Source organism: Mesoplodon bidens, assembly GCF_964165515.1.
Source record: "Mesoplodon bidens genome assembly, chromosome: 1".
NCBI lineage: Eukaryota > Metazoa > Chordata > Mammalia > Artiodactyla > Ziphiidae > Mesoplodon > Mesoplodon bidens.
The window spans coordinates 18721273-18737215 of NC_138176.1; the positions used below are offsets into that span (position 1 = coordinate 18721273).

General features: G+C 45.3%; 1 protein-coding gene across 1 annotated transcript; it reads left to right on the forward strand.

Annotated features, from left to right (window-relative positions):
* Positions 1 to 1250: 1250 nt before the first annotated feature.
* On the forward strand, positions 1251 to 15737 carry LOC308623796 (guanylate cyclase 2G-like; the record flags this gene model as incomplete). The annotated part of the gene is given in 11 exon segments (XM_081246490.1): positions 1251 to 1284; positions 5955 to 5998; positions 6002 to 6132; positions 7487 to 7571; positions 7575 to 7627; positions 8535 to 8727; positions 10457 to 10631; positions 12375 to 12473; positions 13754 to 13845; positions 15126 to 15231; positions 15646 to 15737. Coding segments are annotated over 11 exon segments (1104 nt in total).
* Positions 15738 to 15943: the final 206 nt, after the last annotated feature.

A 15943-nucleotide genomic window follows, 5' to 3' on the forward strand; every position in this document is an offset into this window, starting at 1 on the left:
TTTCTATTGGGCATTGCTCTTAATAATTAGCAATTAACTCCATTGTTAATTTATCCTTAACTCCATAATTAATAGTATGAATTCTTACTCCCTTTTCAAAAGGGGGAAAAAAAGAGGCTTAGTGAGGTGAAGTAACCAGCCCAACTGGTAAGAGGCTGATTGGGATTGGCAGCCAGTCTGTCTCCAAAAGCTGAATTCTTTCCTCCCTGGAAGTACCAGAGAGCACAGATATGGGATCCAGAGGTAGGAGCCCTGTGGGCCAGCCTCAACTTTCCAGCAGGAAAATAAATGTACCTTCAGACACGTAGGTAATAGAACTGCCCACAGTGTATGAGACCTGGCACGTCAATGGTGAGCCTCTCATGGTCCTATTTGTTCTCAGAAAACAGAATACATAAAGTCAGACATTTCCATCACGATAGAAAAATATAATAGAACAAAACAAAGAGATGGGGCTTCCCTGGTGGCGCAGTGGTTGAGAGTCCACCTGCCGATGCAGGGGACACGGGTTCGTGCCCTGGTCCGGGAAGATCCCACATGCCGCGGAGCGGCTGGGCCCGTGAGCCATGGCCGCTGAGCCTGCGCATCCGGAGCCTGTGCTCCGCAACGGGAGGGGCCACAGCAGTGAGAGGCCCGCGTACCGCCAAAAAAAAAAAAAAAAAACCAAAACAAACCAAACCAAAACAAAAGAGATGTGTGCCATCTCTTGGAGAGGACTACATTCCTAGGATTCCAAGCATCCTGAAACATGTTATTTTTGTCCTAATGGAAGGAGCTCCGCCAATATACCTGGATGTCAGGGGTGGTCAGCAGCGACCAGAATGTAGAACGTCTCATGCCAGGGGTGAGCCTGGCACGAGCAAGGGCAGGGACAGTCGTGTGTGTCAGGGAGAGTCCTGTGGAATGGAAAGGTCTCCATGAGGTCAGAGAGAACTCTGGCTTGGACACAGGTCTCCCCAGATTTCAAGACCAGACCTCTCAGCCTGTTGGAACCTCACTGGAAACATTCCAGAGGGAGCCCCACCCAGGCCCTTCCTGTCTGGCTAAGTGAGTTGTGCTTCCAAAATGTGACTCAACTTTGTCATCTCAAAAAACAAATACGCAGATTGATAAAGGAACACAGCCTCCTGATTTGTTACGGGGTGAGGTGGGCGTGGTGTACCCAGTGTCCTGAATGTTTCCTTATTGCTTTCTGTATTAGCCTGTATTTCTAATGCAATATTAGCTCGGGGTTCTTGCTAAAGCCGACCATGATTCAGCGTGTCGTCACTGCTGGAGGAAGAGGTGAGTCCCGGAGCTGGTGCCCAGGAGGCCCAAGGACCCGGGCTCTGGGTGCAAGAGTCCATTCAGGGGCCCTCCTCACATTCCTCCTTGTTGGGCACCGAGGGCCGGTGACTTCTCGTAACCACACCGTGTGACTCAAGCTGGGCTTGTGATTCATTTAACCTGGCAATGGTGCCAGAAGAATAGGTATGCTTCTACTTACCCTCTTCCTCCCCCACCTTCCTCTTACAGTCACCCAGGGCACCAGAAACAGTAAAACTAGTGGTTTAGAAGTGGCTGGGCTTCAAAGGCGACTGGACCTGGGTTTGTCTCCCAGCTCTGTCCCCACTCCCTGGGAGCAGTTTAAAACCCTGAGTTCCTTCACTGTGAGAGATCCCCACCCCCCGCCCTCATCTCCTTGCTCAATAAGAATCGTCACTGCCTTGAGGACGGAGCTCCCTCAGCCAGCCTTCAGATTAAGCCCTCTTCCTCCATTCTGATCACTCACCTCCACACGCAGGCTTGGTTTGTGTGAGAGGTAATCTGCAGCTAGTATAGGTTCTTATATCTGGGGCCCTAGAATTGATATATTCTTTTTAAGCTCCCCAGGTGATTTTAATGTGCAGCCAAGGCTGGGAACAATTGACAAGGACAGGTCTTCTCAGACTAATAAGCACACACATCTCCTGGGGATCAGGTTAAAATGCACAGTCTGATCCAGTAGGTCTGGGCAGCGCCTGAGACTCTATATTTCTGCCAAGCTCCCAGGTGATGCTGCTGCTGCTGTTCCCTGGGACGTCGTTCAAGTAGCAGGCGTCTAAGGCAGACCCATTTCACGGATGGTGAAATCGAGGCCCCCAGGTGATTTGTTTGAAGAGACTGACTGGTAAAGTCTAGACTTGAACATGTCTTCTGACTCTAATAGTGCTTCATTACTGCATACAAATAATTGACGTAACCTCTTAAGAACACAGTGAAGGACATGAGCATTTTCCAATGTTCCTCATTTCATTGCCTCTCCCTGTGAAGTGCTCAAACAGGACCCTTAAGTGCATGTAATAAATATAATCTATTATTATAGAACCATTATATGTAGATAGTAATAGAATATAATCCTCAATATGTAGGTAATAAAATTATATATATATATATTTTTTTTTTTGCGGTACGCGGGCCTCTCACTGTTGTGGCCTCTCCCGTTGTGGAGCACAGGCTCCGGACACAGCAGGCTCAGCGGCCATGGCTCACGGGCCCAGCCGCTCCGCGGCATGTGGGATCTTCCCGGACCGAGGCACGAACCTACGTCCCCTGCATCGGCAGGCGGACTCTCAACCACTGCACCACCAGGGAAGCCCAAGGTAAATGTATTTTAAACATATTTAAACTTTTTTATAAATGGTGTCCAATTTTCTACTTACAAAGGATATATTCAGGTTTGTTTTTTTGGCCAGGTTGTCTCTTAACACATTCCATGAGGGAATTAAGGGCAAAAGCAATGGGAGGTGAAGCAAAATTTGATCAAAATTGATAAGAAAATGTATAGCAGGTGGAACCCCCTGGCACTTTTATTTTCCACTTTGGCTGCACATTGGAATTTCCTGGGAAACTTTAAAAACTGCTGAGGCCTGGATCTCAGACTCAGAGAATCTGATGTCACTCGTTTGGGGTATGGCCTGGGCATCCTGGTTTTTAAAAAGTTCCCCAGGTGATTCTAACATGCAGTTCAGGTGGAGAACCACTATCTTGGAGAGAGGATAGGGATGTGTGTGTGTGTGTGTGTGTGTGCGTGTGTTTCTATGTAAACCCAGCCCACCTTTCTCACTTGATTTTTTTCCCGTTATTTCTTCTTTATTGCCTTGCCTACCATTTCTAGCTCATCCCCAGTGGCCTATCCCAAGTCTCATCTTTAGATCATCATGCATTCCCTGGAGACTTTTTCAAGTCAGGAGGCTTTCTGAGTGTGCTAGTTGCTTTGAAAGCAGATTCTGATTCTAATTTGTGGCTAAATGAAGCAGACATGAGACATCCTAAAAGGTTAATCTCAAATCCAGGGGCATCTGAATTTGGAACCCAGCAGCTAGACATATCTTCCCTCCACTGAACCCAGGCAGGAGCCCACCTACACTTGCTAAGCTCAGCTGCCATGTGATTGTGCCAGCTGGGGGCGTGGGGAAGGTGTGGGAACGCTGTGGACAAGCAGTATAGTTCCCCCTCATTGTAGTCTTCTGCTTACCAGGGTAAATGAGAGCTGGTCACAGGGGACGATAGATACACAGGACCACAACCAGGAAAAGTACGATGTGCACCTAATTTATGGAGAAACACACCCTTCCATTAACTTCTCATACACCCCTGCCAACAATCCTGGTGCTGGAAACTGTGCGGATTCTCTGCCCACACTAGATCAATGGTTCTCAAACGTTTTAATGGGCATCAGGATCACCTGGAGGGCTTGTTAAACCAGAATTGCTGGGTCCCATCCTCAGGGTTCCTGACTCAGTAGGTCTGGGGTCAGGCCTGAGAATTTGCTTTCCTATCAAGATCCCAGGTGTTGTTGAAGATCTACAGTGTGCGAAGCACTGGCCTAGCGTGGTCCCTGGACCAGTAGGAGCAGCTCATCTGGGAACCTGTTAGAAAATCACATTTCAGGCCTTACTGCAGACCTTCTGAACTAGAAACTGGGGGTGGGGGTGGGGGTGGGGGTGGGGTGAGGTGTGGGCCCAGGGTCTGTGTATAATTAGCTCCCCAGGTGATTCTGATGCCCACTAACGTTTGAGACTTGATTTCCCCTCTTCCTATACTGTCCCCGTAAGAAAGAGGTCACGACGTGAAATCTTCACCTAAGGATGGGGGTGTTTGCTCCTCCACCACCTTGAATGGAGAAATATCTACATAAATTATTTGGAATTTATTTCTACCGTTTTGTCTATTCTCTCCCATTTATTTATCCATTCAGTTACCTATTATATTTCACTTATGATATTTATATATAATTTATTATATTATATAGTTATTTTATATTTTGAGTTATAATCTAATACTTCTTTATTTATTTTGTGGCTCAAATTGTTTTATCTTTGACCATTTAATTTCAGTTGGCTTCTGTGTACTTTGACATACACCCATTGCAGTGTTTTGTTTTGTGCTTCCTTAGTTTCTGGGGGTATAAGACGCTTTAGCCTCATCTTGTATTTTCCCTGCTCCAATACTAGAATCAGCTGCTTCTCTTAAGAAGCCCTGGCTCCTGTATTGGAGAATGAACACCTGGACACTAGATGTGCTTGTTGCTACCGGGATGCTGTTGCTTCTAGCCCCTCTCATGGACAGAGCAAGATAATATGTGTGTATATACTAACCCATATGTATACACACATTCATATCTCTATCTACCCATCTGTATCTGTATTAAGCTAAACATGGGTTCATAGTGACATCTCCAATGTCATTATCACATGTTTCATTTACTTTAGCCTCTGCCCATCACTGATCCATAACCTCCCTTTCCAACAGCGAGAATCCTGGCTCCCACCATCTGCCATCCATTTACTTATTTGTTCAATCCCAGTATTTGCATACAGTAGTTTCAGAGTTCTTCTTCTGTACCCGCTCCGAGAGGCGATTCTACCAACTGGAGTATAGTGGTTTTGAGTAGTTCCTTTTGACTTTACTCTCACCGTCTCTAGTTGTTTCAGAAGTTACTTACGTCGGCATTTTACCCCCATTCCCTTCGATGAGATTAGGTCACACATTTGTAAAACAGATTCTTTTGTCACAGTCTGCATTCTGTCTTGCAGTTGTCCAATCTCCCAGCTGATATTATTTTAAAATTTGCATTCTTTAAGGTTCACTCTTTGTGCTGTAAAGTCCTATGGCTTTTGGCAACTATGTAGTGTCATGATCCACCAATGCAATATCGTGCAGAATAATTTTATGACCCTAAAAATATCCCCAGTGCTTCCCCTAATCAACTTCTCCTCCCCAAACTCCTGGCAGCCTCTGAGCTATTTTCTGTCTCCATAAGTTTGCCTTTTCTAGAATGTCATATAAACAGAATCATACAGTTTGTAGCCTTTTCAGACTGGCTTCTTATACTTCGTAATACATTTAAGATTCATTCACTTTGTTACACCACAGTGTTTTTTTTTTACCAAAACACATATACATTGTTCTCAAAATATTATTTCCTCTACAAAACCTGGTTAAGCAGAATGTTTAATAAATGTCGGTAGAAGCCAATGAGGAAGTGAAAGAAAGTACGTTTACAAAGTGGGACACACAGGTGGGACATAGTAGTTAACATTTATTGTTTGTTAAAATAACTTTTATGTAACATTTTATATGGAATGCAAATTGCGTAAAGCACACTTTGCGGATTTCTAATACTAAATGCTTACACACTCCTGAAATCACGTGAAGATATGCTTCATTTCAAGAAAAGTTCTATTAGAAAAGAACTTAATCAAAAAAAAGATTAATTAGGTTGTGCTTATATGTTTTACATTAGAGTCCTCATTTTCCAGGAGGATTCCTAATATTTCTTGTAAAATATTCAGATTTCTCTGAAATTCTAATCTGTTCAGTTTACTTAAAAACTCAATTTACAAATTTAAAAACATGTCTGTTTAAAGTGAAGTGTACTAAATGGCACAAAGCTCAGACATTTAGCTACCTAAACCCCAAATGGATTTCAGAAATCATCAGCCAAATCAAGGACCCCAGGGCATCAGTGCCACTTTGACCTTCCCTGTCAGAAGAGAAGGGAAGTGAAAAGATGGTGGTCATGGTGAAGGCATGTTGGGATGAATCTCCAGAGAAAAGGCCCACTTTCCCTTCCATCAAGAAAATGTTATGGGAAGCCAGTCCCGGAGGATGAGTTAGATGTGCAGCAGACGTTTTCTCCTAATTATTTAACCATTAGAATTTAAAAACTATATGACTATGATTGCTTCTGTGTCCCTTCCTCCCTCCCTTCCTTCCTTCCTTCCTTCCTTCCTTCCTTCCTTCCTTCCCTTTCTTCTTTCATCATATACTCACTCAGTGCCTACCATACACAAAGCACTGTGCTACATGCTGGTTGAAGTCGAGTGGTAAAAAGTCTTCCTTTATTTCATAAATGATACAAGAATGAATCAGACACTAGCGCTTTTGTTGCCCTCCTTTGTCCATTCCAGATACCACTTAGCAATCAAGGCTCTCGTTCCCAAGGAATTTTTACATGGCCTCAGAATCTTTTTCAAACCAACATTCCAGGGCTTATGACTAATCCATTGGGATTGGACTGTGGGAAAAAAATTATTCACGAACCTTAGAGTAGGTTATTGATTTAAATTATTCATGCCTCTCGAACAATTTTCTGAGTAGGAGCTTCACATCAGGATAAATGGTGTCATCTTTTGACCTATTGAATGTAAGAAGGCACAGCCATTTAGAAGTAGCTTGAGTTGATAGAAGGCCCTGGCTGGGAGTCAGGCATCTCCTCTTAATTTGTCCATTTCACTATACATTCTTAACACAACAGCCCTGTATTCTGCATTTTCCACATCAAAATAGTTTTAAATAGTAGGTCTCAGGTCAGTCAATACTTTTTACTTAGAAAATAGGGTCCCCAATATTAAGGTAAGCCCATTTCCTATGTGAGCCTCAGTCTCCTCATCTAAAAGATGAGAAACTTAAATGATTTCTCTGAAGACTCTTCTAAAACAAGAGCCTACAGGATCTAGAAATGCCCCTTACATCTGTCATCTGAAAAGAAAACATCTGGTGTTGCCTTCTAAAAAGAAAAGAATGACCCATCCTGAAATCTACATTTCTGCATGACCATGACGATTGGCATGGAGCATGTTGGGAAGTGGGGGTGATGGGGAGGGCAGTGAAGTCTACTGTTTGTTGAGTGCCCACTGGGTACCAGACACAGCCTTAGTACTCATTATCTCCCTGAATCTACAGAATGACCCTGTGAGGTATGTATTATTATCCTCATTTCCCAGATGAAGAAACTGAGGCTCGAGGGTGCCCCTCAAGATCACAAGGCTGGTAAAAGACAGGCTCTGTCCTGCCAGGCGGCCTTTTGGCCATTGTCATTTCACTGCTGTCCATTGGCAACCCTTAAGTAGAAAACCTTAAGGGCGAAACATGTTGTCTTGGAATGTATACTTGGATGTTGTGCTCCACTGTGGCCCTAAAGTTTTTGGAAAAAGACTTAAATCTCTGGTTTCTTTTAAAGCCACATGAATGTACTAGACCGTAGGGTGAGCAAGCTGAAAGTGTACACCAATCACCTGGAGGAGGTGGTGGAAGAGAGGACCAACTAGCTGATGGCCGAGAAGAGGAAAGTGGATCAGCTTCTGTCCACAATGCTGCCCAGGTATTCCAAAGTAGCAGGGGCCTTGACAAACCAGGAAGCAACACCATCTCTATTTAAGGAGACCCCACATGAGAGATTATTTCCTGTGTTCTTTTTCTAAGAGAATGTTAGTCTCTTCTAAATTGCGTCAAGCATTTTGTGTGTAATTTGGTACACCTTGTAAAGGGAGATAGAGGCAAGGCCCTGGAATCCACAGGTATTAGAGAATGCAAGTCTGTAAACGATAGATTATAGGGGATGCAGCAAGAGAAAGGGACCACTAGATGGCGCTCTAGTTTCAGGAGTCCAATTAATTACTACCCTCAGTATATTCAGATTTTTACGTCTGCCCAAATGCTTTTTTTGCACAGTACAATAGGCACCAATAACTTCAGATTCAAAACTTGCTTATTTTTGGCTCTGTTATCACCTGTGAACTCTCTAAACACTTAGCAGAGCATCTGCTGTTAAAATTCCAGCACCCTTCTTACGTGTCTTGACAAACAAATGGGGTTGGGGATTTGAATGTGTCAATGTGAGATTGATTGATAGAAGCAGAAATGTTAATTTGTGGATCGATGACTGTTTACAGTTGCTTCCACATCTGCAGACTGAGTCGTTAAAATCAAATTCTATAACCAATAGCGGCAAATGAAATTCCCTCAGGGAGAAAATCTTTTTGAAAAGGCATTTATGTGAACTGCTTATCACCACCACCCCCGAATTTATACCCACCAATTCAAATATCTCTTTAGAGAAAATGCAGGCAGAGAAATGGGTGTCAAAAGAATCCCTCTAGATGATGGATTTTTGTTACCCCAAAATCTAACCCACCGAAGAAAAAGATCTACCAGGGAGACTTTGTAGGGGTCTATAGGAGACAAGATGAATGATACTGTTCAAAAACGATCCTATTCTCTGGTTTCAGCTTCACTGGAGAACAGCTCATAGCTGGAAGAGCCATGGAACCAGAGCATTTTCAGTCCATGACAATCTTTTTTGCTGACATTGTTGGATTCACAAAACTCTGTTCTCTCAGCTCCCCGCTGCAACTTGTGCAGCTCCTTAAGGACCTGTACAGTTTATTTGATCACATCATTAAAACTTATGATGTGTATAAGGTGAGACACCTGGTTCCTGGGTTGTGGAGACACACATGACCCTTGTAGGCTGTCTCCGGGCATGAGTGAGGATTAATCCAGCTCTAGACCACAGCCAGGAGGAAGGCTCTATTTCAGGCTGGCAGTCTATCACAATTCATGGCAGAAACTCAATATTTGATTCCTGTTTGTTTTCTTGGAAAAGGGCTTGATTCATCACAGATGTAGGTGCTTGTCAAGAATCATCAGTTGTTCCCTCTGTTTCCTTCCATTATTTTATCTCACAGTAAACACATTTCTAAAACAGGCATTGACCTTCTTCTGGTTAATTCCTCCAGTTCCCTCCTGAATATATTTTTTCCACATTCAGAGAGGCTCACATTTACTCTCCTTTAAAGATTGTCTTTGGATCTGTCATGAGTCTCACTTCTGTTGCTGTGCCCTTAGCAATTCAGGTGAAGATAGACCCCCAAGCTTAGACTATCAGACTCATGGCTAAAGGTCAGACAGCAACCACCCGCCTAGTGCTGCACTGAGGATGTATGAACAGGGTCATCTAGAGTGAAAAATGAATTTTGCAGGGGAGGAGAGCAAAATAGTAAGTTGGCTTCATTCACTGGTGGTGATGATGAGGCCACTTTATCATGACTCCAAGGTGCCCATGTTCACAGGCACCTGGTGGGCAGCCACTAGTTTACCAGCTCTGACCATGATTGCAGGGCTCTGCCTGTGGTCCTGGAATCAGGAAGACGTGGGACAGTGCAGTTATGTCCCCTGGCAACACATCCTCAATGGTTATCCCCCCAAATTCCCCAAAGATGTTGCCTCTGGTCAAGAGCAGAAGGAAGGATGATACAGGTAATCACAAAGAGCAGATCCCATTCACCCAACAAAAATGGAAGCTCCTCTGCTTAGACGAGGCTCCTCTGGGATTTCCTCTTAGCGTTTTCTTCTTAGCTATGTTTTGCATGAACTAATGCTAAAATCAGTTTATATTGCTAAAGGATGTGCCCATGGTGGGGAGAGGTAGCCTAGAAGCAGTTAGACTTGTGTACTTGTTGGCTTTGAGTAATGTTAGGGTCACCAGGAAGCAGACGTGGTCTTATTGCCTGGCTAAGGCCTGAAATGCCACATCTTCCACATCATCTTTGGATTCTGCTGAAAAGCAAATGTATCTGGAAGGGGCTGTAACTTTATGCTTACACTTGTCATTTATTCTCTGTGGTGAATGAAGGATCTGAAAGATGATTTTATTAGGAGGATTGGGGAAAAAGAGAACAGATCAGGCAGGTACATACATTTATACATATTTTGTATAATATAAGCATATGTATAATTGTATCTAAGAGCCCTTGTGTGGAGTGAAGACAGTTCAGCTTGGATAAGATGGATTTCACTTGATGGATCCATGTGATCCTTCAAGATCTACTCCATCAGTGTATTGCTGCCTGTCTAACTGGTTTTGAACTAGGGTTGGGGAAATATAATCACCAGCACTCTCAGATTTCAGAGAAGAAAGCAGAGACTGTGGGGAAGAGGGTGAGGGAAGGAAGGCTTTGTAGGAGCCAGGACAAGAGTAGGAACTTGAGGAAATCCTGGGACTTGGATGGAATGAAAGTCAGGGAGTACGACCCTTCAAAGGATGTGGCCTCAAACAGGATCAGTAATGAGGGGCCTTGTCTCTGACCCCACCATCACCCCCAGCCTCCCTCATGATGAACACAAGGCCACTTTCTTGCTTTATTTTCAGGTTGAAACCACTGGAGATGCATACATGGTGGCTAGCGGACTTCCCGTCCGGAATGGTACCCAACACGTGGATGAGATTGCCACGACGTCCTTGTACTTTCTCAGTACCACCATCCACTTCCAGGTTGGGCACATGCCTGAGGAAAAGCTTAAGCTCTGGATTGGCCTCCACACCGGTAGACAGCACTAAGGGCAGGTGGCCTTGTGGTCCAGATAGAGCAGCAGGTAGTTCTAAATTCACATCCTATGTCTGAGGCTTAATTTAGGAACCCTGAAATCAAATGATAGCATCTCCAGGGGAAAGAAAAGATTGGATTCTCTTTGCAGGTGTATTTCTAGTTAGTCAGATTGCTTGGTAACAACAAGGACAAACAAAGACTCCAAGGTGTTGAACCCAAATTAGGAGGAGCCCCCAAACCAGGACGTTTATTTTGGGCTGCTTTCCCTCCATGCCTCTGCATCAAATGCCCTTTGATCTGTTCTGTTTTTTTCAAACTCATGGGCTTGTGACTTGTGCAGAAGTGACGTGTACTTGGTTTAATGCCATTCTGTTACTGTCTTGAAATTCTTTTTTTTTTTTTTTAAAGGATTCCATTTTTAATTTTTTTTTTTTAAACCCACATTTGTTTATTTATTTATTTTTGGCTATGTTGGTTCTTCACTTCTGTGCGAGGGCTTTCCCCAGTTGTGGCAAGCGGGGGGTCACTCTTCATCGCGGTGCGCGGGCCTCTCACTATCGAGGCCTCTTTTGTTGCTGGAGCACAGGCTCCAGATGCGCAGGCTCAGTAGCCGTGGCTCACGGGCCCAGCTGCTCCGCGGCATGTGGGATCCTCCCAGACCAGGGCTCGAACCCGTGTCCCCTGCATTAGCAGGCAGACTCTCAACCACTGAGCCACCAGGGAAGCCCTGTCTTGAAATTCTTGATAATTTTTTTTTTTTTTTTGCGGTACGCGGGCCTCTCACTGTTGTGGCCTCTCCCGTTGCAGAGCACAGGCTCCGGACGCACAGGCTCAGCGGCCATGGTTCACGGGCCCAGCTGCTCCGCAGCATGCGGGGTCCTCCCGGACTGGGGCACGAACCCATGTCCCCTGCATCGGCAGGCGGACTCTCAACCACTGCGCCACCAGGGAAGCCCTTGAAATTCGTGATAATTTTTGAATGGAAGATCCCTTATTGTCATTTGAGACCGGGCCCTGCAAACGATGTAGCCAGACCTGCTCTTACTTATCCTCCACAGCTTAACTAAAATAAAACCTGACTCCTAACCAGGATGAATGACTCCCATGTTTGTGCCACGGATGCTTTGTTTACATCTCCAGTGCATGAATGACATTGTCATTAATTTCTGTCTTAGTCAGTTTGGTTGTTATAACAAACTACCATAGACTGGGTGGCTTAAACAGCACACATGTATGACAGTTCTGGGGGCTGGAAAGCCTAAGGTCAGGATTCTACCATGGGGGATTCTGGGGAAGCCCTCTTCCCAGCTTACAGAGGGCTGCCCTCTGGCTACATCCTCACGGTGGAGGAAGAGAGACAGCTCTCGTCTCTTTCTCTTCTTAAAGGGCACTGATCCCATCCTAAGAGCCCTCCCTCTCACGACCTCCTCTAAACCTAACTACCACCTAAAGGCCCCACCTCCTAATACCATCATATTGAGGTTAGAGCTTCAGCATGTGACTTGGGGTGGGACACACAAACATTCAGTCCATAACAGTTGATTATGTTGCTTCCCACCAAAAGTCTGTGGGTTCTGTAGTTTGCCTCATTGTAAACTCTGAGGTCTATTTCCAGGCTTTGCCCCCAGAGGGTACTTCACGAATATTTATTGACTTGCTTTTGTTGACCTGATTTGCACTGTGGAGTCCCACACTTGGGAAATGCAGACTGGTCATGACCCTCTGTCCTTCCCTTTGCAGGTCCCATGGTGGCTGGCGTGGTCGGAATCACCATGCCCAGATACTGTCTGTTTGGAGACTCTGTGAACATGGCATCCAGAATGGAAAGTAGCAGTTTGCGTGGGTATCGTTTACAGCACTTTGCAAACACACGATCGCTGTCCCTCCGGTCCCCTATCTTTAACCAGAGAGTATTTTTAGAAGACCCATTTGCATTTTGTCTACTCTTTTCCATCTGGAGGATAAGATCATTATCCACTTCAGGCAACACTGGTCACAAGCTTTGTAGATGGGTTTTTGCACTGTGTTCTCGATGGAGCCATGTAAACACACATGACATCTCCTTCCAAGACTTTCCATCCTAAACAGTCAGGTACACATATAGTAAGATCATTTAAATGAGGAGCAGCAGTTGGCAAACTTTTTCTAAACAGGGCCAGACAGTAAATATTTTAGGCTTTGGGGGCTATAGTCTCTGCTGCAACTATGTAACTGCTGTTCTTGTGTGAAAGCAGCAATTTGCAACATGTAAATATTGGGTGTGTTTATGTTCCAATAAAACTTTATTTTGCAAACACAGGTGGTGGGCAGGATCTGGCTTGTAGGTAGTAATGGGCCAATCCTGCTGTATAGTTTTGGCGATGCCAAAGAAATCTATGGGCGGGAACTCCCGGGGACATCAAATGCTTTGGCATTACAATAATTTTATTGTATTGATTATTACTAGACACTTATATGCCATTTATCAGCTGAGATATTTATCAGCTGGAAAGAATAATTACTCCGTGATTTAAGTTTTGAAAAGTTTAGGTTAACATTCTTTTGAATTTGTATATCTTCCACAGTATATAAAAACACACAAAAAATCTTTTCCCCTCTGATTACTTTGTTGTCTAAGTTAATCAACTGAGTCTCAAATCCAGATTTAAACGTCTCTCTTAGCTTGTAAGTAAAGAGCTCAAGGACAAAATATGAAATTGGAAACGCTGATGTAGCCTCCACACCTGACTTTAGTTGCAGTTCTGGTTACAAGGGACATGTTCAGTGGTACATCCCAGCTCTGGTACTATCCCAGGGAGCCTGAGGACCCCAGCTGCCCTCACCATCAGGAACACCAACTTGCATAGGACTCCGTTCTGTCTTCTGTTTCTAAACCGAATGTGTTAAAGCTTGAACAACACCCAGCAGCATCTCAGCAATGCCTGGATGGTTGGGGTCCCAGTCCACGTGTCCTAGACGTGAGAGAGGTTGTCTGTGATTTGCTTCGTGAGAGGTACTGGCAGTCCAAGAACTTGAGCCATGTGTGTAGTGTTCCCTCCCCACAGCAGCCCTTGCCCCACTGACATCCATATGAAATTCACAACCAAGGTGATGACTAGGCTAAAACTGGTTTCTGGCAGCTCTCCGGATTCAGGTCTCTCAGAGCACTGCAGGCGCCCTGCTGTCGTTAAGAGGGTGTGATTTGCAAAAGAGAGGCACCATTCCAGTCAAGGTAAGACCGGACCAAATGCGTGCCCACCCCCACCACCCCACCCCATTTGGGTCCCTGAAGGAGATATTGAGGAACTTGATGGGATGAGTGAATCTCCATGCCGTGGTTTGTGGAGACCACTAAGGTCCATGTGGAGGCTCTCATGACTGTGAGGTTATCTTCCTCCAAAGAGGACTGTACAATTCCCTTAAATGGTCAAACATGGAATCTGTGACTTTGTCTCCAACCTAGACCAACCTCTTGTGTGATGCCTCCTTTCTCTTTGCTACACTGGTCTCCTGGCTTCTGCTTGAACACCCCAGTCTAGTCTCCCACAAAAGCAACAGCAAATATAAGCCCAGGAATTATAATGTCCACATTCTTCTACTTCCCTTCTCCTGAGTCTAAAGTGCCCAGGTGGAGGGGATGGAAGCCCATTGGTCTGGGGGCACTTGGACCTCATCTCTACACATTTAAATATCTCCTCCCTTTCTCTCTGCCTTCCTTTCCATCCTGGTTTCCTGTCCATCACTGAAACGTACCATGATACCTTCTCATCCTTCTGATAAGCGTTGCGCTTTCTGGAGGTGGTAGTACTCCTCTTGAGATGTTCTCAAGAGCATCTTGGAGATGTTCACAGGGGGAGTGGTGAGCGGTTACTATGACATTGGGAGTTTGAGTGGGTGTCAGGGTCCAGGGAAAGAAGTGAAAGGGAGGAGGTACCTTCAATTCCACAGTTTGCTAAGTCTGGCTCTGGCATGATGTATTTCATCAACGGACTTCAGGTAAGAGGAAGATTTTTCTAGATGTCAGCAGTGTAGACCTAGCTTTGAATCCTGTCCCACTTGTTCCTAGCTGTCTCATTTGGGGGCTTAGTTTTATCATCTGTAAAATGGGAATGGTGATAATACTGCCCTCAAAAGGTGGCTGTGAGGATTAGTTTTGAACCTGTATGTGAGGTGTTTCACTTGGTGCCCTACTCATAGTAAGAGCTCAGTAGATTTTATTATTTTAAAAAGATTTTCTTTGCAACAGACTTTAGCCTCCACTGGCCCTCACCCCACAGACCATCGCCGACTGTCCATCTAGGCTTATCGGCAAAGTCCAAGGATACGATCACAATTTCATCTGTGATGAAGCTTTTCCCTCACCAAGACAGCTCCTGCCTGGTTGCAGTTCTGGCTACAAACAACGTTCTCAGGAAGCGAGTAAGGGCGACCTGAGTTGTCTGCTGGGAGACCACACTTGACAGGCAACCTCTCCTGCTCTGTGATTCACCAGCTCTCCTTTGCTTCCCACAGGGCAAAGGAGAGCCAACAACCTTCTGGTTGAAGGGCAAAGAACGCTTCACGATCCCTCTCCCCGAATTTACTGAGGATGAAGCTAAAGTCCCAGAGATCTTCCGAGGTGAGTATTTTCTTCAAAGGTGTTTGTGGGGTCCCAGGAAAGTCCATGGGGTGTCTTAAATATCCCATTCAGGGGTTGTAGTTCCGGGGTATTGAGTCAGTCTCCCAGTAGGGGGAGCCATCTAGCTGGCCTCCTCTGTCCACCCTGAAGTCCTGTGGCCTAGAGCAAAGGCGGAGTCAGATGAGCTGGATACAGTGAACTCATTTCCTGGGAGACCAGGGCTGCCGCTCCCAGACGGGCCAGTGAGCCTGCCTCCCTGCCAGAGGTTTCCAGCCCATTAGCTTGCGCATTTGCAGTGAGTCCAATTTCATTCTGGGAAAGGGGAAAGCTGGAGAACGAAGCCTGGGGCCAGGGACCTGCCTTTCTCTGCAAAGTGCCTTCTCCCTAACCTTTAGTGTTTATCATCTTTATCAGCTAATCGGCCTGCAAGGACAGAGAAGCCCACAGCAGAAGGCATCTCAGGAATGTTTCCAGGGGCTAAAGCTCTAACAGGGGTGAATCGCTGAAATCCAACAGGTTCAGGCCGCCCCAGGCAGGCAGAACCCCTGCAGTCAATGGCTGGAAGGCCTGGCCCTGAGCCCGCACTTCCTGTGAGCACTGCAGCTTCCAAATGGATCATGTCCCACTCTCAATTTATTGCTTAATTTCTTTCTTATCCATCGGCAGGTCTCTTTTTCTGCCCAGAGGTGGGCAGCTGAATTCTAGGATCTTC